The sequence below is a fragment of the Rhyacophila brunnea genome, unplaced genomic scaffold (assembly GCF_057557595.1).
Source record: "Rhyacophila brunnea isolate RB1 unplaced genomic scaffold, BYU_Rbru_1.0 scaffold_7, whole genome shotgun sequence".
Taxonomy (NCBI): Eukaryota; Metazoa; Arthropoda; class Insecta; order Trichoptera; family Rhyacophilidae; genus Rhyacophila; species Rhyacophila brunnea.
The window spans coordinates 39,036,919-39,059,561 of record NW_028233339.1 but is presented as its reverse complement, the minus strand read 5'-3'; the positions used below and the strand labels follow the sequence as shown (position 1 = coordinate 39,059,561).

At 34.5% G+C, this 22,643-nt stretch overlaps 1 protein-coding gene across 1 annotated transcript in view; it reads right to left on the bottom strand.

Annotated features, from left to right (window-relative positions):
* Elk (Eag-like K[+] channel) overlaps positions 1-22,643 on the bottom strand; it is a 475,602-nt gene that overhangs the window by 301,562 nt on the left and 151,397 nt on the right. The window contains exon 2 of the mRNA XM_085958147.1: positions 14,000-14,087. Within this exon, the coding sequence (XP_085814273.1) occupies positions 14,000-14,075 (76 nt within the window). The 5' untranslated portion in view covers positions 14,076-14,087. The remainder of the gene's footprint in view (positions 1-13,999; positions 14,088-22,643) is intronic.

The window sequence follows — 22,643 nt, the reverse complement described above, 5'->3', positions numbered from 1 at the left end:
GTACACTGTAAAAAAAATTGTACGGTAATAAGGACAAACATTGAAACGTCATAAATTTTCAAATAATATGTACATTAACTATTACAAATAGTGAAAGTTGCAACGAGTCCAAACATTGAAGATAGATTAAGAAAATACGCTAATTGATAGCAAAATTGTATATTTTCTCAAAATTCATAAAAGTGTTTTATAAACTTACATTTTAAAAAAGGATAAGTAATACGATTATGAACATCGCTTTGTTAAGAACCACGGTTATAGAAGAATTTATTGTTTCGCAACAAATAAATGAATTCCATATAACTAAAAATTAACGTAAGTAGACAATTTAGGGTGTAATTGTTTAAATATAGTATGTTACATTTAAGTTATGGTTATTATTGTTAGTCCAGCCCAAAAGTTATATAGAGAATATACGACGCACATAATGACACATCAAAACCCTTACATGAAAATGACCCGATCACATAGTTCGTAGATTCGATGACATTGGTACTCGAGTAACACCTATAAGATGAACGGAAGGCCGCCCCAAGGTACGTTAGATCGGCGAAATAGGGTTTGGTTCGAAATCCCGAAAGCCGGAATCCCGAAGGCCGAAATCCCGAAGGGCAAAATCGCGAAAATATATTAAAATATATATTATATAAAAAAAAACCGAAAATATATAAAATTAAAAATTATTACCAAATCCACTTTATACAAGTATATCTGGACCGGTTTCGTCTACCATAGAGGGCAATTTTCAACTGATGATAGTTAGCACAATAAAAGGAATGATATTTTTTTTTGAATTGTTAATAACCATGTCCTTGCTTTTTCGTACAAGGTGGTTGTTAGTAATTTTGAACAATCACAAACACCCAGGCATTGCGAAAAACACATAAATATTGTCGATAATAGAATACAAAATAGAACATAAATAGAATCGAACCCAGAACTCTCGGGTGGAAGGCCAGTGCCTTACGCACTGCACCACGAGAGCTGCCTGGAATGATGATACTACAAACAATAAAATAGGATTGTTTGCTTTGTTTTAGCAATACAACTTGAAAAACGAGAATACAGCTAAATTCTAACGTTAGGTAATATCTCAAATTGTGGTAAAACCGTTTAGCTTACCAAAAATATGTTATTATTAAACTGGCGCTAGGGGCCGTTCAGGTCCATGGCCGACTGCACAACGTTTCTCCAGGAATCTCTGTCCAGCGCTCTCTCTTCCCAGTTGACTATCCCCAGCCTTTCCGCATCCCTTTGAATGTTGTCCGCCCATCTCCGTCGAGGGCGGCCAAGAGGTCGAGTGCCAGCTGGTGTGCCTTTGTAAATCCTATAGAGAGTTCTAGATCTTTCAGATCGTACAACGTGGCCCGCCCATCTGAGCCTTCTTGACCTCAGAATATTAGTGATTCTAGGTTGGTATCGGTCGAAGAGCTCAGCGTTTGTGCGGATGCGCCACCGGTGGTTCTCATTGACGGGTCCAAGTATTCTCCGGAGGATTCGGTTTTCAAACACTTGGAGCGCCTTTTCTTGTTTTTCTGTTAAACCCCACGTTTCACATCCATACATGACGATTGGCTTGATGACCACGTTATACACCCGGAATTTCGTTTTGATGGACAGCATTTTGGACCTGAACAGACGACTCAGCGCGAAGTACGCTGCATTTCCACTTCTCAGTCGGTCAGAGAGCTCTAGGGACATTTCATTTTTAGAGGTAATGTTGGAGCCCAAGTACTTGAAGAGAGAGGTTCTCTCGAACGAGGAGTTTCTTATTCCAATGTTTCCAGAGGGTTCAATGCCTCTTGTCATTTTCAAATACTTGGTCTTTCCCACATTTACTCGTAGGTTCAACCTTTTCGCTGTGTCCTCCAGAGGAGTGAAAATATCTCTGACTTCTTCTTCAGATTCTCCGAGCACCACCAAATCATCTGCGTAGCCCAATATTTTATGGGACCCATTCAGGGTAACTCCACCTTCTGCTTTCAGAGCTTCTCTAACGGCTTTCTCTAAAGCTAAGTTGAACAGCATGGGTGATAAGGAGTCGCCTTGTTTTAGTCCTGCTGTCACCTCAAAAGATTCTGATATACTACCTTGCATATGAATTCTACTTCTGGATCCGTCCATGCATACTTTTATTATATTTATAAGTTTTGACGGTATTTCAAATTCTTTCAATATATTCCAGAGAGCTTCTCTATCAATAGAGTCATATGCGGTTTTAAAATCTACAAAGAGACAGTGTACATCTTGGGCGTATTCCCATTTCTTTTCAAAGATTTGGCGCAGTGTAAAGATTTGATCGGTAGTACTGCGGTTTCGTCTAAAGCCGCATTGGTAGTCACCAAGAATGTTTTCGGCATATGGTAGAATTCTTTCGAGAATAATGTTCGACAGAAATTTGTATGCAGTAGGAAGAAGAGAGATGCCACGGTAGTTTGCACAGTTGAGTTTGTCCCCTTTCTTGAAGATAGGACAGACCAGTGATTCTTTCCATTCTTCAGGGATCTTTTCTTCCTCCCATATTTGTTGCAGTAGCTCAAGCATGGCACTAAGAAAGGTTTCTCCTCCATGCTTGAGAAGCTCCGATGGAATATTATCGTTTCCTGCCGATTTGTTATTCTTTAAATAACTCAGTGCTCCCATCAACTCTGCCTTATTTGGTGGCGGTATAAGAGGTTCTGCTGTCGCGATTTCTGGCGATTCCAAAGGTTCATCTGGTACAGAGCGTTGAAGTAAGTTTTCAAAATGGGACTTCCATATGTTTAGCACTTGCTCTTTGTTTGCCACTATCTGACCCTGTTGATCTTTGATTTGTAGCGTGCTATGTTGAAAGCCTCTTTTTTCAAAACTCACTTTCGAGAAGAATGATCGAGTTTTATTTCGTTTTGCTTCTTCTTCCATCTGCTCAAAATTACTTTTGATGAAGCTTCGTTTGCACTTTCTCAGATGCTTTCGGACATTTTTGCACGTCTCGCTATATCGTTTTTGTGCTTCTTCGCTCTGCGTATTTTGCATATAGAGCGCTCTTTCTGCTCTTCTCTCCTCCACCATTTGTCGGCAAGTGTCGTCGTACCAAGGGCACTTTACTTTCTTGGGTGCCAGTCCTATCGAGACTTCAGCAGCTTTTACCATTCCTTCTTTTAGTCTCTTCCACCTCTCATCGATACTCCAGGCTTCTCCTTCGGTGAGTTTTCCGATTTGGTTTTGTAACTCTTTTCTGTAGCTATCTCTTCCGTTTGAAGTTGTCAGCTTTTCTATATGGTATTTCACTCTCGTCTTCGCATTTGCGTGCGCTGTCTTTTTAAGTTTTTCCCTAAAGGTTGCTATCGATAAGTTGTGGTCCGTATCACAGTCAGCGCCTCTGTAGCTTCGAATGTTTTCAATAGCTTTTTGGTGTCGTCTATCAATTAGAAAATGGTCAATCTGGTTAAAGGTCTTCCTGTCCCTTGAATTCCAAGTCACTTTATGTATATTTTTACGAGGAAAAGTGGTACTTCGGGCGATTAAGTTTTTGGCGCTGCAGAAGAGAGCCACTTTTTTACCATTTTCGTTAGAATGATCATGTAGGCTCTCTTTTCCAATAAAGGGTCTGAATACAGCTTCCTTCCCTATTTTCGCATTGAAGTCTCCTAGCACACATTTAATATCATGTCCCGGTAGCCTGTCAAAAGTCGCTTCAAGGAGATCATAGAAATTATCCTTTTCGGCCTCTTCTGAAGTCTCTGTCGGGGCATGTACATTCACAAGTGATATATTAAACCATCTTCCTTTGATTCTGAGCACACATATGCGCTCGTTTACGGGTTCAAAAGAAAGTATAGCATCTGCTACTTCTCTGGCGACCACAAAACCTGTTCCGAAAACATGTTTCCCCTCTGTGTTTCCGCTATAGTAGATAACATGCTGTCCGACTATAAGTTCTCCGCTATCCGGCCAACGGGTTTCCTGGATGGCGGTAATTTGGACCTTATATTTTGACAGTTCTTCCACTAGGTTTTGAGCTGCGCCAGCTCGGTATAGGCTAAGTACGTTCCAAAATCCTATTCGTAGTCCATTTTTCGGTCCGGGTCGTCTATAAGCGGTTGCCATATGTCCGAGGCATTGTGTAGTATTAGTAACCTTTGGTGATTTCACGGGAGAGAGTGGTTAACCCTCTGCCCAACCCCCAACCTGGAGGGCCAGGTCTGTTGGTCCGCGGGAGATATTTTATTTTTCTCCTACCCTTGATTAGGGCATTCTCCTATCCGCCACCTGGAGACGCGCTCTCTAGGGGTTACAGACTCCCCCGAAAAAATGGGTAAAATTTAATGATATTTATTTCATCTCGGTGTAAAAGTTAATGGAATATCACCCAAAACGCGTTGTTGGCCGCTATTTTACAAAGGTGGCGTCGTTTTCCCAATTGCAAAGTCGTAATGAGCAAAAAAACGACTTAGAATCAGTCAAAAAATCTATTACGTGCTATGTTTGTATTGTATTGGTTAGCGACCAGACTAAATTTCAATTTTCAATTTATTTATTTTTTAACATATTGTCGACATTACAAATAAGTTTAAGACGTGCACAACATGACATTTAGAAACAAAGACATATAAAACAGTATTACATAAAATAGAGATAGATCAGTAGATAAATTAGATAGGTACAAGGAAGTACACCGGATGAGTTAAGCAGACCCTATTTTAAGAATTTATATAACAACGTCCACCTTAACTCATATTCATGTAGGTGGAATATATCAACACACGAAGCAATTTTGTTGAACATAGTTATCGCCCTCCCAATTGGCATTACCAGTGGCAGGTTGGTTCTGCACCTTGGGAGAATAAACAACTGATGGTCTCTATTTCTAAGATAGTAATCAGGGACACACAGGTCAACACTACCCAGAATGGCAGAGTTCTCATTTATACCTCGTATAAGTCGAAAAAAATACGTAGCTATATAAAGATTTCTTCTAAATTGCAGACTGCAGTATGTAAGCATGCCTAAGAGAAAGTCAGTTGGATAAAGCCACGGACAGTATCCATACAACCTCAAGTAAAGGAGTCTCAAGAATTTCTTCTGTACCTAAATAGACGTATATTTAAAAATGCTAGATTCCAATAAATATGGTAAGTTCGCAAGTGAGGCTAATGACTGTGAAAAGTAATTAGTTAAGTTAATTCAGGATTTACTGATCGAACAGCTCCACGGTCGCCTGGTTGCACACCCGCGTTGAACAAAAATGTGAAAGAAGTTGCGATCGTTGTCATTTGAATACGATCGTGTGTTAGCATTTTTACGATGGCAACATAAAAAAGGGAAAAGCGTAAAAAGTGCTCCTGAATCTTTCAATTAGTTGTGTTTTTCGCGAACAAAACCGTTTCGTATTTTCGTATGTTAAACGATAAAAATCTCTGCTATAAAGCGATTGAAAAGTTATATTGGTTAGCAAACACCTTACAAATCAAATTTATTTGAATAAAATACGTAACATTTGAAAAACTTTAAGTAAATAGGTACACAGTGGTGGTTTAAATTTCTTGCTTTGTCATACTTAATTGCCGAAAACTTGAGGCGATCGAATTCGGCAATTTAATTTTAAGTGAATGGCTAAACTTTTATTACCTACTTAATTATACGATTTTACAACGTAGCTCGTATTCTTATTTGTCCGGTTGTTCTTTGTCCGGTACAAATCTTGCAATCGATTTTTAGCTAACTTCCCGACTAGCTAGATATTTGAAACTTTTAGAATATATCAGACCACGATGCCAATGCATTTTTTTTACTACTTTTAGCCATCTTTAAGTAGAATTGAATTCATTTTCAGTGAATTCTGTTTTGTATGAAAAGTTATTTCGACACCATTATTGGTTGCTAGAGGTCTGGGGTCCTAGCAACTAAATTATTAATATATACGTGCGTTACTATGGAAATCAATATGACATGTCAAGTACAATTTTTGATCGTTTAAGCTAGTCAAGTCAAGTTTATATGGTTTAACAGAATTTAAAAACGTTGTATATAAAAAGTTCTTTTTATCTTGTAATTATTTGTTTACCATTCATTAACTTACTCTCTTTACTTCATTCAGGATTTTGATAAAGCGACAAACGTGCTGCTGTATCACATTGGCTGTAGACTCAAAGTATTCAAAATTATAAAGGAATCACTCAAATACATATGACAAAATCTTATATGTGGTGGATTCGAGTGTTCCTTTTATTTTGTTAACTGTCAATTCATGGTGGAAATGCATTGTATTGTTGTTTTAATTTAATAAAACGCATTTTTTTTGTAGTACTTATTCCACTTTTAATCAATAAATTAGGACCGGTTTCGTCCGCCTCAGAGGGACATTTTCAACTGAATACATCTTTTTATAAAACAATATTTATCAAACAAAATCCATAGCGACATAAATAATATAACAATAGGTACCTACATAAATTATCCGTCCAATAATACCTTCCCAATAACAAATTAATTTAAAATTAATGAGGTTGGACATTAATATTTCATACTACATCAGGGGCACTAAACAAATTGTTTTAAAATATTTACAAAACACAAAATATGAAACAATCAACACTTTCAATAATATAAATATCAAAAAATATATATGATTAGTCAAAATTTACAATAAAATATATATAAAAAATAATAAAATAAACAATATTATCAATTGTAGTAAGTTCCCCAACCTTTTTAAATCTGCGGACCGTTAAAAATAGAAGAAATATTTCGGGGACCGATAACGCAGATAAACTTTTATTATTATTATCATCGTATTATGTTTGTTAGTTTTGAAATCATACATTAGTATAATACATTAAATTATACGTAGGTAGCAGAAATATAACACCTATTAATTTATCGGAGGGCGGAGTGTAGTCGATGTATCTAAAAAAGTCAGTACAAAAACTATAACCTACTATTCTATGACATACTATGTTAATGGATGAGTAAATATAGTAAACAGTAAAAGCACGCTAAGTCCTTGGGTTTCAGGTAACCTACACAGTGAAACACATTAAGAGCATACATAAGTGAAACGGCAAATAATTTTCAACTGTATGTGGAACAAAATTTCGGCCGCGTTGCCCTTCGGAGAGCGATTCTCGACCTGTTTGCACGTCAATTTGTTTTGTGATGGCGTCGGAGGAATATATTCTAAAATCGTGTTAAGATGACTAAAAAACGTTCCGCATGTAAGAAAACATGTCAATGAAAATACTATTATTATTACGAATGTAATAATAAACATAACATAAAAAGGACTATAAAATGAATTTTTATGACAAATTATATTTCATTCGGCTCGCGTTTTTCACAATCCGCGCATCGCCTATTCATGATCTTTTTAGACCATGCCTCAGCTGAGCTATAGCCTTAACAACAATATATCGTCGCTTAAGAAACAACACCGCGGAAGTCAATTAATAAATTTTTTCAGGGGAAACAAAAAACGTCTCAAAAAATTGAAAATTGATACCTTTTAACTTATTTTTTTGTGTTTAGTTAAAAGAAATATTTTTTAAACTAAAAAAAAAAAAAAAAAAAGTTAAAAGGTATCATTTTTCAATTTTTTGAGAGGTCTTTTGTTTCCCCTGAAAACTTTAATTAATTGACTTCCGCGGTGTTGTTTCTTAAGCGACGATATTCAGTTACTTTGACACCAGATAAAACTCAAACTATTCGGAATCTGCAAACTGGTATCTTCATTTTGATGACGGAAGGTACATCGTAGTATTTCTATATTTTATAATTATATAACATTCTTACCGAATAGAATTTCTGAATAATAACTACCTATTCAAAGTCAAACCAAGAGCAACGAAACTTTGAGGTTTTATCAAAACCATACATTCGGGTCATATTATAAAGGAAACAGAGACGCTAAAGTGTGCCCTCGAGCAACACTGATTACATCTTTATTCTCCTTACCACACAAACTTTGCGCATACACGTTTAAACCATCTCATTGCTTATACGAGGGTGGGTCAATAAGTCCTTAGAAAAGCCGACAGGTGGCGCGACTAGTACTGTAAGCGGTTTGTTTTCATGCAGCGGCACTACCGATTCAGTATGCTGCGAAGTTTCAATCAGATTGGTCGGGTTGTTGTGTGTTTCTCGTACATTTAAAAAAAAATTGCTTGTGGAAAATGGAAAAATAGAAAATGGAGAAAATTGAGTTTAGAACTGTTATTAAACATTTTAATATAAAAGGGTTAACAGCAAAGGAAATAAAAAATGAGTTGGATTTAGTTCACGGCATATCTGCTCCTTCACTTGCAACTATTTATAACTGGTTAAATGAATTTAAACGTGGTCGTACATCAACAAAGGATGAACCACGCTCAGGACGTCCTGTAGAGGTGACTACACCAGAAATGATCAATAAAATCCACGATATGGTGTTAAGTGACCGAAGATTAAAGTTGAGTGAGATAATTGAGGTTACAGGGATCTCAAAAGGTGGCGTCATTTCTATTTTACATGACAAATTGGGCATGAAAAAAATTTCTGCAAGATGGGTGCCGCGTTTGCTCACAGTCGACAATATACGCAATAGGGTGGTGGCCTCTAAAGCCCTGTTGTCGCTCATGCAACGCAATCCGGATGAATTTTTTCGTCGCTTTGTGACTGTAGATGAAACATGGATACACCACTATACTCCCGAGACGAAAGAACAGTCAAAGCAGTGGATTGCGAAAGGCGAACCATGTCCAAAGAAGGCGAATACCGTAAAATCAGCTGGTAAGGTTATGGCTACAGTATTTTGGGATGCACGTGGAATTATTTTCGTTGACTATTTGGAAAAAGGAAAAACAATAACAGGGGATTATTATGCATCTTTATTGGACCAGCTAAAAAACAAAGTTGAAGAAAAACGGCCTCATTTAAACAGGAAAAAAATCCTCTTTCATCAGGACAATGCCCGTGTTCACACATGTTTACGATCAATGGCTAAAATTGAAGAATTGAAGTTCGAATTGGTCGACCACCCACCGTATTCGCCAGATTTAGCCCCCAGTGACTTTTTCCTTTTCCCAAACTTAAAAAAATGGCTAAGTGCACAACGTTTTTTTTCAAATGAAGAAGTCATCGATCGGACAAATGCTTATTTTGAGGACCTTCCGAAAACTTATTTTTCTGATGGTTTAAAAAAAATTGAGAAACGTCTAACCAAGTGTATTGAGCTCCAAGGAGATTATGTTGAGAAATAAAAAAAAAATACAAAAATAAAAACTGTTTTAATGCTTTTTTCTAAGGAATTATTGACCCACCCTCGTAGACTAGGCAAGTATAAAACACTCTCTGAATAAACGGGTAATCGAGTATCAAAGAACTAAAACCGGTAATTCGTTAAACCAATTAACTGATAATGTAATCGTTAAAAAATGATATTGATTAAGATAGCGGTTAATTTATAAATTTTCATCATAAAATTTTGATTTTTTCAATGTAATATTAGTAAGTATCTACCCACCTAATAATTTAAAAATATATACTTATGTTGGTTGCGCTTTTCACAGTAGACTGTAATTTGAAAGTGTTTGTAGATTACGGATCTAGGGGGAGGGGTTAAACAGAGATTCAATCCAGGCACTAAAATTTGATGTTGAGAGGGCTGGCGCGCTGTAGCTGGTTCGGTATTCACGTACTTACGCACTGGTAAACGGACAGTTTGGGATGTCACTCTCACGGTTTCACGTGTGTTTTGGGATAAATGATGATGACAAGTACAGATTGGATGACAGATGTGACGTTCTCTCAAACCATATCAGATTTAGAGCAGCGAAGATTGAACAGATGCGTTTTGGATGGGTCACTATGTGGTTAACGCGGCTTCAGTCGTATCGTATCAGATCACGACGCAATAGAGTCTTAGCTTTAACGAGCCTAAACACGTTATCTTAAAGTAACAGAATGTAACTGGCGATGTACAACCACGGTCGACTGATGACCCGTAACTGCTGGTCGCTCTGACTTGCGACAATATCTGGAGATTTGAAGTAGTTGCGAAAAAACGATCATAATTCGCCCAACCATATGTTTTTAACCGGTACGTAAAACATATGAGTTAACGCTCAGTTCAAATCAAATACAATTTATAATACAAATATTAAAATTTTAATATTTTTCTAAATTAAATTAATTAAAACCTGGAAAATAAGAGAAAATAATAAATAATTCTTGTGTGATTAAAAAAACCTTTTTATAGGGCAAAAAATGTATAAATGACATTATTATCGATAAGGGTTGTTTCACTATACTTTGAATCAGTTTAAACTAAATGACCATAAGATATTGTGATATATTTGATAATAGAATATTAATTCAATAAAAGCCGATAATAAAAATCTTATCATTAGAAATTCTTTGAAATTCTATAAATTTTTTTTTAAATTTGAGTGAAAAGTCGATTATCAGTAAATTTGTTTAACTTGCGTATATTTATATATATACGTAATATCCATAGTGTAGTTGGTAGGTATAAGGTTGGCATAAATGCAAATTGACCCACGAGATGGATTGCGTAATAATGTCCCATAAAAACATCATCATTATATACCTCGTAGTCCAGAACGTAAGGCATTTGCCTTTCATCCGGGAGCCCCGAGTTCGACGGTAAGGTCTCAATATTATATATTAATGTGACGAATGATTATTTCTCTTCTATTACTAAAGTACACTGCTGTCATTGGGCTTCGTGGCCTGATATAGTGTTTCAAAGAATAATGCGTACCTATTAATACCGTAAGGAACTCACTTAAATGTTGTGGAGTCCTCCTTTCGAGCATTATTCATGTTTATTTTCACGGCAAGACGAAGCGCAGGCGAGATGCTAGGATTTGTAAAATCTATTGTCCGAGGCATCACCCCTGCCGGATGGCGGGCGAGAGACCGTTTGTTTATATCGAGTTCGTGGTCATTTTAGTACTGGGCTTCTTATCTCTTATTTTTGAAAATGCATCCCTTCTCGCGGGAGGCTAATGATAATATTATTTTACAATAATTATCGGGGGTATGTTAATGTTGTTTTTTTTTAATTTTTGGTTAGATTACTGATTTGGAATTTGAATCGTTTTCGTGCTAGGGGTTTCGTTTGGTAATACTATATAATATATATATTACATTATGCTAGATATGTGGGGTTGCTGCCGAAAGTTGGTAAGTCTATAATTTATGTATTTAGAGTTAACAACGGTTTATGTGTATATATATAAAAATTTATGGTAGAAAAAATAATGAAATTAAAAATAATGAAGCTCTATAATGAAAAAAAAACTAGTACCGTGCAATTATTACTTTTATCGTTACCAGCACCGACGTTAATCGAAAATAAATTCGGTTTTCAGTTAACCGGTTCGTCAGTTATTGGGTTCCCATACATAATGCGTAAAATTTAATATAATATAATATAAGGGAGTAGATACACGTGATGAAAAAGGCACTTTATAAAATAAGACAAATCGATTGTACTCCTCGGAGTTGATCATTAAATTTTATAACCGTTATGAATAACGAAACGAAATTTAATACGAGGGTGGGTCAATAATTCCTTAGAAAAAAGCATTAAAACAGTTTTTATTTTTGTATTTTTTTTTTATTTCTCAACATAATCTCCTTGGAGCTCAATACACTTGGTTAGACGTTTCTCAATTTTTTTTTAAACCGTCAGAAAAATAAGTTTTCGGAAGGTCCTCAAAATAAGCATTTGTCCGATCGATGACTTCTTCATTTGAAAAAAACGTTGTCCACTTGGCCATTTTTTTAAGTTTGGGAAAAGGAAAAAGTCACTGGGGGCTAAATCTGGCGAATACGGTGGGTGGTCGACCAATTCGAACTTCAATTCTTCAATTTTAGCCATTGATCGTAAACATGTGTGAACACGGGCATTGTCCTGATGAAAGAGGATTTTTTTCCTGTTTAAATGAGGCCGTTTTTCTTCATTTTCGATTTTTAGCTGGTCCAATAAAAATGCATAATAATCCCCTGTTATTGTTTTTCCTATTTCCAAATAGTCAACGAAAATAATTCCACGTGCATCCCAAAATACAGTAGCCATAACCTTACCAGCTGATTTTACGGTTTTCGCCTTCTTTGGACATGGTTCGCCTTTCGCAATCCACTGCTTTGACTGTTCTTTCGTCTCGGGAGTATAGTGGTGTATCCATGTTTCATCTACAGTCACAAAGCGACGAAAAAATTCATCCGGATTGCGTTGCATGAGCGACAACAGGGCTTTAGAGGCCACCACCCTATTGCGTTTATTGTCGACTGTGAGCAAACGCGGCACCCATCTTGCAGAAACTTTTTTCATGCCCAATTTGTCATGTAAAATAGAAATGACGCTACCTTTTGAGATCCCTGTAACCTCAATTATCTCACTCAACTTTAATCTTCGGTCACTTAACACCATATCGTGGATTTTATTGATCATTTCTGGTATAGTCACCTCTACAGGACGTCCTGAGCGTGGTTCATCCTTTGTTGATGTACGACCACGTTTAAATTCATTTAACCAGTTATAAATAGTTGCAAGTGAAGGAGCAGATATGCCGTGAACTAAATCCAACTCATTTTTTATTTCCTTTGCTGTTAACCCTTTTATATTAAAATGTTTAATAACAGCTCTAAACTCAATTTTCTCCATTTTTGTAAACAAGCAAATTTTTTTTTTAAATGTACGAAAATAGAAAACAACAACCCGACCAATCTGATTGAAACTTCGCAGCATACTGAATCGGTAGTGCCGCTGCATGAAAACAAACCGCTTACAGTACTAGTCGCGCCACCTGTCGGTTTTTCTAAGGACTTATTGACCCACCCTCGTATTATTTAATAGTTTAATATTTTTCAGCATGATAAAGGAATTACATAATAAAATTGAGATAAATACTTAATATCAAAATTACTGACGGTTAAACTTATTTTGTAGAGTAGAGTTTATAATGAGAAAGCTTGGTTCTCGTTTTTCGAAATATAAAAATTGTAAATAAAAAAACACCACAACCCAAAAAAACCTTCATGAAGAAATATTAGAAATAGAAACTTTAAAAAAATAATATAATATGAATCGTCGAATTAGAATCCAATCGGGACAGAAAATATTTTTGGAAGGAAAATTACCCATGGAATAAAAAATTAAATGAAAAAAAAAGAAAAATTATTATAACTAATATTTCCCGCATAAAGTTTGAATTAAAAATTCTTCGAGAATTATTGATAAATTTGAGAAATCAATCAACCAGTCTCATATTCTCGAATATTAAGTATTTCTTAATTATGGGATTCCGGAATCTCAAGAATTACTTAAATTTCACACATTATGCTCCATCTTTATAGAAGTAGGTTTTAAAAACTTTCATGTGAACACATTGATTGCAATCATTTAAAGCCGACAATAATGGTTAAAAATTAAGTTCAATCGAAGACGGATGCATAGTTGTTTTAGAATGATAACTATTGCAATGTTTGCTTAAAATTAGTGAAATGCATTGTCTGGAATTCAATGAATGGAGGTTCAAGCCTCGGTTGCTATTTTTTTTTCGAATATGTATGTTTCTATTGATCTAAATTATGAATTATAAGCTAGGTATATAAAACAAACATTAAATAAAACTTCAGATGTTCAAATGGTTTTAAAATTAAATTTTATGAAGAAAAACTTACCTCAATTAGTATATACCAGTATCATGATCAAAAAATGTAACCGTTTAGTGAAGGAAAATATGAATATGTCACGTTATATCTCTCGTCGGGGATAAATATATATATATATAGCTAATGAATGTACTATGTAGATTTAAAATTTTTATCGTATTCCACGTCAATTTTACTTTAAGCACCGCGCTGCGAGTGACAATTTTTAAATGTTGATTTCTCAAAAAAAAATCTAAAGTGCATGTTTGGTATATTCAAAAACACCACGTACATACTCGCGGTATATTTAAATTTATTTTCAAAGTATTTTACAATTTTTCATAAATAATGTAATACATACGTGTGCCATCGAAACGCGTCGCGATGGTGTCGAGGAAGGTGTTCTGAGGTGCGAGCAGACCCCTTCGGGCTGGCATCTCGCAGCTCTCCTGAAAATTAAAACACAATTAGTTAATTCAACATCATCGAATGCTTAACAATCTGGGCTGGTTCCTATCATCCTCCAAGAATTTCCTACATCTCCGTCTACATCACCCCTGCTACTTTGGTATCGTCGTTGACACCTTTTAACCCCTGAAATTTGAGCCTGTCAGTTGACCATGGCCCCCACAAAGGGGGGGGGCTGACAGGGCTCTAACCTGGGGGCTGGGGCTCAAGAGAGACCCGGCGAAGCCAGGCGACCAGATAAGTGAGATAAACACACATCACAAATTTATTAATGTTATTACAAAAAATTATATGGTTGTACGATAAAAATTTTAATTGTGTATCGACACTCGGCAACTCCTTAATTCAAATGGATGTATTAAAATATACAACAAAAAAACACTAAATATACACATTAATTTTACTGCATACACCATTTGGAAAACGCTACTGTAGAGCTACACTGCCTTTAGCCGTAGAGATAGGTAGGGAGGCCTGCCAAAGATCTTAGCATGGGGGCCCGGTTCAGGATGTGGGGGCCATGCAGTTGACATACGACCGATAGCTTTACTATCCATGACATCGCTTATCGTTTGGGGTCTGTAAATTATGGGGTGTGACGTATTGTGTGACGGGTGGGGTGTGTGGTATTACAATATTCTGTCCAACGTATCGAATATAGTAGATCGCACCATAGGCACCATCATATCACTTGATTCGTACTGCAACGGCTTGCTGCAGGAATACGAGAAAGAGAAGATATGAATTCCGCTCTGGAAACTATGGCGTAGTTCCCCTTACTGTCATACAGTGGGCTCTTTCTCCGTTATATTATCTCTACACTACTATTAATTTTGTTTAATTACTATCGAACCAAAAAATATATAGTTACCGATACATCTATCGGGGGTAATAGGAAGATGCTTGGTGGTCCCCGATGTTATGAATATTTGTTTCGAGAGATGGTATTGTCATGGTTTTATATTGTGGTAATAAATTTAATATAAACACGGCACAGAGTATATTATGACTGTGTCACATGTTAAGTTTGAGTTGATATATTTACATTATAATTTAGAATTTAGATTGAGTGAGACGCGGAACAAGGACGCGTTGTCGACTACATTGTTGAAAGGCCGAAATGCAACTGTTCTAAGACGGTCGAGATGCAACCGTTTCCTTTTCCGTTTTTGCGTAGTTGTCTATGGTCTATCAATGACCATAGACAACAACATGACAGTTTGTAGGTTTATATACAAATCCTCTACACGTGCGACTAGGTCAGTGATGGCGAACCCATGGCACGCGTGCCACCATTGGTTTTGACGTGAAAAAATACCTATAATAATAATAAATGATAGATCGCATTGTATGAAAAATATCAGGTAAATACTCTTCAAGAATAAGCATTACTTTTGATGTAAATATATAATTACATCGGTCGGTTTTTAGACTATATGCGTCATATATAATATTTTCACACTAACCCCATCAGGCGGCGTGGGAAAACCGCGCCGCGATCCTCTGATTATGATCGATTTACAATGCTTGAGAACACTGTAGCGAAATAATGCCTCATCATCTATCTGATCGGAACAATTCTGGTGTCAATTTGTGCGTAAAAACCAAACTAAGTAATAAATAATTTTATTTATACCCAAAAATGGCTGCACCAAATAAGAAACCAATATTTGGAGGAGCTGTAATTCAGGCAGACAGTTTCAAAATTGGTTGACCGAAATGTATGGCGTAATTGAAAAAAGTGATAAAGCTGTATGTGTGCTATGCTCTTTGAGTGGTATATAGAACATTATCATTTTTAATAGAATTCTTAAAAAATATTTTTTACCCATGAAAACCGCTCGGTACGTAAGACAGTCGAAAAATAATATTTGGGAAATTTTGGCACGCGTACGTAAAAAGGTTCGCCGACCCTGGACGGTAATGATTAGTTTAAAAATCTGTGAGACTGTGTAGGTACTTGTTGATCAAAATGGTTGTATATTTCACTTTTGTCTCATTAATCTTCAGATCCACGTTTTTTACAGAGGCTTCTAGAGCAGTAAAGGATTCACTAAAGGCAACATAAATCGCTGAACATATTTTTTAGCGTCAATGTAATCCATGTCGACTAAACCCTGTGTTTTTAGTTAGATCGGCTACTCGTCTTGTTAGCGGAAGTGGGCAGGCTTTTCAGTGGATCGCGGTATACATTTCCGATAACATATATTTTTTTTTATTTCCAATGAGGATGCGGGATATAAATTTAATTTAAATTGGATTAAAAGTTTTTGTACTCTTACAATTATTTATCTTTTTAAGGTAATTAAAAAGTAGAGTCTATTGCGATCCCGATTTGAATTATTATTTTCCAAACCTCGCATTTCAGGATTAAGATTATTAATAACGGATCCAGAATAAATTGATGAAAACATTTTTATTTTTCTTAAAAATAACATTTTTTTGAAAATATAATAATTAAAATTTTGGGTGTATTTAAATCCCACTCTACTAAAAAAAATCTAAGATTTTTTTATTACAATATATAGGTATGTTTTATTGTTTTTTAAAGTTTTTCCAAATTATGTACGTTATATTATGAAATTATGCCCAATTTTTCATCAGTGTTTTGTATCCAGAGTAGATACTTAATATTATAATAATACAAAAATATTCAAATTAAGTTTAATTACCTATGTAAAAAGAAGTTTCTGGTTATTTTATTCCAAAAAAATAAATAATAACTACGATATCTTTTGTAAAATCAAAACAATCATACGGTAATACATAATGTATTTATTAAATCTATACGAAATTTTATATAAAGGAAAAAATATATATTTTCACAACAGTTTTTTCAAATTTTAAGATAATATAATAAAATCAACGATATTTTTCCACAAACAATATAATGTAGATAATTTCTAATGTCTATAATTTATTTAGCAAGCAATCATGTTCACAGAAAATATACTATTTTTTACAAAAACTAAAACCATAAACCTAATCTTTAACTCGAGATTTCACATTTTTGAAATACCTACCATTATTTCGGAAGGAAGAAAATGAGCAGATTATTTTATGCCCCATTAAAATCAATGAAAATAATGCATAATTTAATATTAATGACAAAAAAAGTCATTATCTTTCGATTGTTTCAATTAATATTGTCATAATTTCTTTATATAAATTTACACACACATTAATTTTATATATATATATATATTATACGACAATAGTTTATAATATGTGATAAAATGGAAAATAAAATAGAGGAGAGAATGTGTGTATGAAAAAATAGAGATTGGACTGATTGTAAGTTAGGAATAGAGCATGATTAAGATGTAAGCGTAAAGAGTAAAATATGATAATTAAATTATTCAGGGCATGAGATCGCGCTGACAAATGTATGTGACTATCAGTGAACTAGTATCTATAGAATATAATGAAAAAAGGAATTTAAATAGACTAAGAAAACTATGTATAAACAAGACTTGTAAGTGTATGTTAAAATTGATAGATAATAAGGGCGCCAAGTGCTTTCTACTTGTGTGTACATAACGAAATACCATATAAATAAAGAAAACACTAGATTTAGAGTTAACAATAATTGTTTATTATGGGCTAAAAAACATTGAATTTATTTTAACAAGTATGATAATTACAGAGACATGAAATTACGGAGACTTGTGACCTTTTTTATGCGAAAACATACTATTTTACAAAAATATTCTAATAAAAAAACAATAGGGTACTCATCTGCTGGACGCTCGTTCATTTGAAGTTGAAGACACTGAATTTACAATGTTAAAGAAAGTTCAAATGAAGTGAAAACTGATTTTTATGTGGCCGGCGTCCATACCGGCCAGGTACAAAAAGTAGGTTAAGTTGAAAGATCCATCCAGTTTAGACGTCAGGGTAAAAGTGATCGAGATCGATAAAAGGTCGAACCCTCCTGCCCGCCAAAGTACAAGTAGGTTCTCGTCCTGCCGCAGGGTGGGGGTTTGTGTGAAAGACACTCAATCTTGCATCCTCTTCTATCGGTCAGCATTTACCTACTTTGACTTTCGGTATAGGTAGGTATTCACAACGTGACAAGTTTTGAATCAAACTTTGTTTACTTACTATGAAAAAAACATTAATTCTTAAGTAGATAGTATACATAAACTATTTAGGTATCACTCATTCATTCATATTTAAAAAAAATCTTATTTACGTATTTTTTCCTTTGCATATCAGATATAATCACATTACTACATGGGTATAATGAGTTATTGAAATAAAAGTTAACCCCGAAATCGAAAAAAATACTAACTCCAAGATCTCTTAATTTAAATTCTATCTGTGATTGCAAGCCTTGTCCTGTATGTGCATGTTAGCGTTTCATTCATTCACCATTAAATTAGTACTTTAGAATTTTAAAACCTAATATCAGTCATATTTTGTCTGATAACTACTAAAATTGACATTAGTGTTCAGCATTGTTTTGCAAATCATCATGGAAAAATAATATATAGTTGTATAACTTTCACAAAATGTTAAAATTCAATGTGTATCAAAAATTTGCTGAGGGGTTTGGTTAGAGCAACTTGAAACGGACCCATTATTTCAAGAATAAAATCATCTTCAGCGATGAACCTCATTTTTGGTTAAACGGCTTTGTAAATCATCACAATTGTCACATTTAAAGTAATGAAAACCCATATGCTATTCTTAAAAACATCTTCACATCCACGTTTTGTGTGGTTTATGGTCTGGAGGTGTAAATGGACCGTATTTTTTTTTGTTGAAAACAAAAATGGCAATGCAGAACAGAGTCAATGGAGAACGCTACAGAAACATGTTTACTGATTTTTCTGCCATGAATTAGATTATTTTGATCTAGATGGTATGTAGTCCCAACCAACTCGTGACACAATCAACTTGTTCAGTAAAAAGTTTAGTATAATATATAGCTTTTATTTGATAACCTTATATAAGTATATATAACAACATGTTTATATAATTTATTTTAGTCTGAGAAAAACATTCAAAAGGGATTTTTCGATATTATGTAGTAGTGTAGTTTTACAACGTTTCGTTATTTAAATTTTCAGATATTTTAAATCATTCACATCATTGACTGAGTTGCCAGTATATAGTATATTAGTCCATGGAGTTGCCTTTTCAGTGTCTATTGGAGCAAGTAATAGATACAGCGCATCTATTTACATACATACGCCGTAATATAAATTGCACACAATACTTTGCGTCATTGATTCGCAATTGAAAATGTTTATAACTCGTGCATATTGAGCATTTTCATTCGGTTATTCGTTCAGTCGTATAGTGGTAGGGTAGGTATTCAAACACAAAAAGTTAAATACAAAAATGAATCAATATAATTTAATGTTATTTTACTCGACCATCCCACTGAAAGCTTTGAAGCAATTCATATACCTGCAAGTACCTAGCTACTATACGATCATCACATTATTAAGCAAAATCACCACTTAATAGAAATATATATTTTTTTTAAATCTGGGTAAATATGCCCCGCAAATGCCGTGTCATGAGATTCCATAACTTTCTTTTTAGAACAAACCAAATCTAACCTAACCTAATCTAACCTAATCTAACTTAACATAACCTAACCTAACATACAACCTAATATTACCTAATATAATCTTAGTGAGTGATAATGAAGCATCAAAATGTATGAAAATTTCAAATTTTAAATTTACAATTGGATCGAAAAAAAGCCTATGCGCCGACAGAAAAAGGTATCTATTATAATTGTCTACAAGCTCATGACGGCATCTGCGGTACAATTACCAAAATCTGAAACCTAAGGACTGTGTGTTGTACGACCATGTTTGTTTCACTGTCCGGATCAGTGTTTTTATCCTTTCAATCGGTTCATCGAATTAATTATAATAACTACGTTATTTAATGTTTTTAGATTTCGCATTCAAATAGTTTTGTAATTAAATCAATATCACTAACATATCGATGACGTTCATAGTTATCAAGATGTATTTATTGCTGAAAGGGTAAGAGTATTCAAAATTGTGTATTTTCATTAAAAAACAAAAAAACCGACCATGTCCGATCCTAATGAGATCCACATAGACTATAGAGGTTTGTATTTACAAATTTTATTTTTACGAGAAATGGATGTTAGCCACTTGCTCAACCCATAAGGTCCATACTCTGACTCATACACAAATTGAAAAACAATATGTGTACTCGCCATACCTAGGATTCGAACCTGAGACCCACGACGTGATAGGCCGACGCTTCAGCCGTTCGGCCATCGTGGGGTCAATAATAGGAATTTAATATTCTTAAATGTTGTGTATATTCAGTAATTAATTAAAAATATTAACAACTTGACATTATGATAACATCATAATATGTAAATAATAAAATTGACATTTTTTTCAATACACGTACTGTAAATTTTTACTGTCACTATCAAAACCAAGGGAAACAGGTGTCCCATTATTTGAAGGCATTTTTATTAGAAATATGATAGAATCTGTTTTGGTAGCCGTCATCAAATATATAAAACACGCCGCTATATTTGCCTATTGAAGTGCGTAGTTACTGCATATGTTTGTTTCGGGTTTTATCATGTCATCGGTCTGACAAAAAGCTGTGCAGTGTGCGGTAAAAAGGATTTATTCTCATGCCATTAATTGACCAGTCTTTATGTCAACCAAGTATCCAGTACCTGCTACATATTCAAAAATTTCAATTGGTAAACTAAACAAATCACTATTGTTGTTGTTATCAAAGATGTTGAAAATTTTTGCCTAAATGTACGAAATTGAAGCAGAAAAAAATAACGCTAGTCTACTAATTAAGATAGCTACAAGTGAATTTGCATTGTAGATTCGTTTGCAGTGAACTTCACACTACTGGTATGAAATTTAGCAACAATTTGCAGGGCGTATAAAAAGACAATTGTCAAGATGATTAGACAAGCAACCAATAATAATACACTTCGGCATTATTATTTAGATAAAAAATCGAGTAAAATTAGTGTAAAACCGTTTATAACTGCACTCGAGTAAGTAATCACAATGGGCATAAAAATGGATGCCATTTCGTATGTAAGGAAATCGGCATGGCAGCTGAGCGATCTTAATATTAATTGTAGAGTTTCCCAACATAACCATGCTTCATGCAGTTCCAAAATAATTTAATTGAATTTAATAATTTAATTTAATTGCATAATGTAAGACTCATATTTATAATCAAAATTCTTTGTTACATAAAATAAAATCAACGGCAATAATACTATTTTTAAAAAATAATACAAAAATCATATACGTATAAATTTAATTGTAAAATACACATGGCATATAATTGGATCAATAACTTCGCTATCCAATGCGGCAATACGTAGACAAAATATTTCCAGTCGTATGGCATATTTTTAATCACCAATTAGTTTTAGATAGGTGGTTTTCTGATTTGTGTTTTCATAAAAAAAGTATGATTGACGTCATTTCGCTCTTGAGATATTCCTGCAAATAATGACGTAGATTAGTGTTTCTCAATGTGTGGTATGGGTGTTACACCATTGAACTTTTTTTTCGCAGAAATATCGCTGTCTGCGAGAGATAATCTATGGTAAATCCAAATTGACAATTTTACAAGAGAGATAAATTAGTAATTTTTCACTAACCATCTGGCCAGGGCTAGGTTTATGTTTTAAAGGGCCCTATTGTACGAGGCAATTTTTCATATATATATCCTTAATCGTAATTTTTCAACGCGTGAGAAATAAGATCATATGGGCCTCCACAGATTAAAGGTTTATTTTTACGAGAAATGGATGTCAGTAACTTGTTCAACCTACTAGATCTATACTCTGACTCTGAAATTGAAAAACAATATGTGTATATACCAAATCCATGATTCGAACCTGGGACCCACGACGTTATAGGTCTACGCTTAACCTCAATAGTATATAATAATATAATCAATTTTTTTACTCTCAAAGTGTATAATTTGGGCGTGTGATTATATGAATTGTAACAGCACTTTTTCAATGTATTTTTCAAGCTCTGCCTCCTCCCCTTACCTACCAATAGGAATATAGTCTCTTTAGACCTATGGTAAACCCGGCCCTGTAGCTGTTTATCAAACGATTTAAATTAGGCACCTACATTTTTCTTTTCAAATATATATTTTTTGATTTAAATTCATCCCTGTTTTTTATTCAAATCGAATGTTCTTTTATTGTCCAAAACAGACTTTCATAATTACATTTGTTTACCTCCAAAGACATTTTAACATCTTCCTGTATTGTTAAAAACACAGCGGATTATCGCTAGGTACTTATTAAGTTATGGAGCTCGAAAAATTAAATGTCAACATTGTACTAAATCTATTTCACCAAAATGCACTTACCGTAGTTTACCTCTTGCTTACTTTATATTTTGCGCGACACAAATAGAGCTGAGGAGGGCGATAATAGCCGACACGTGCCAACACGTGCCAGTCAAGTGTGACGTATCAATGATTTGCGTAGTATAATTGTCAGCCGTGCTAGAATTATAATCGGT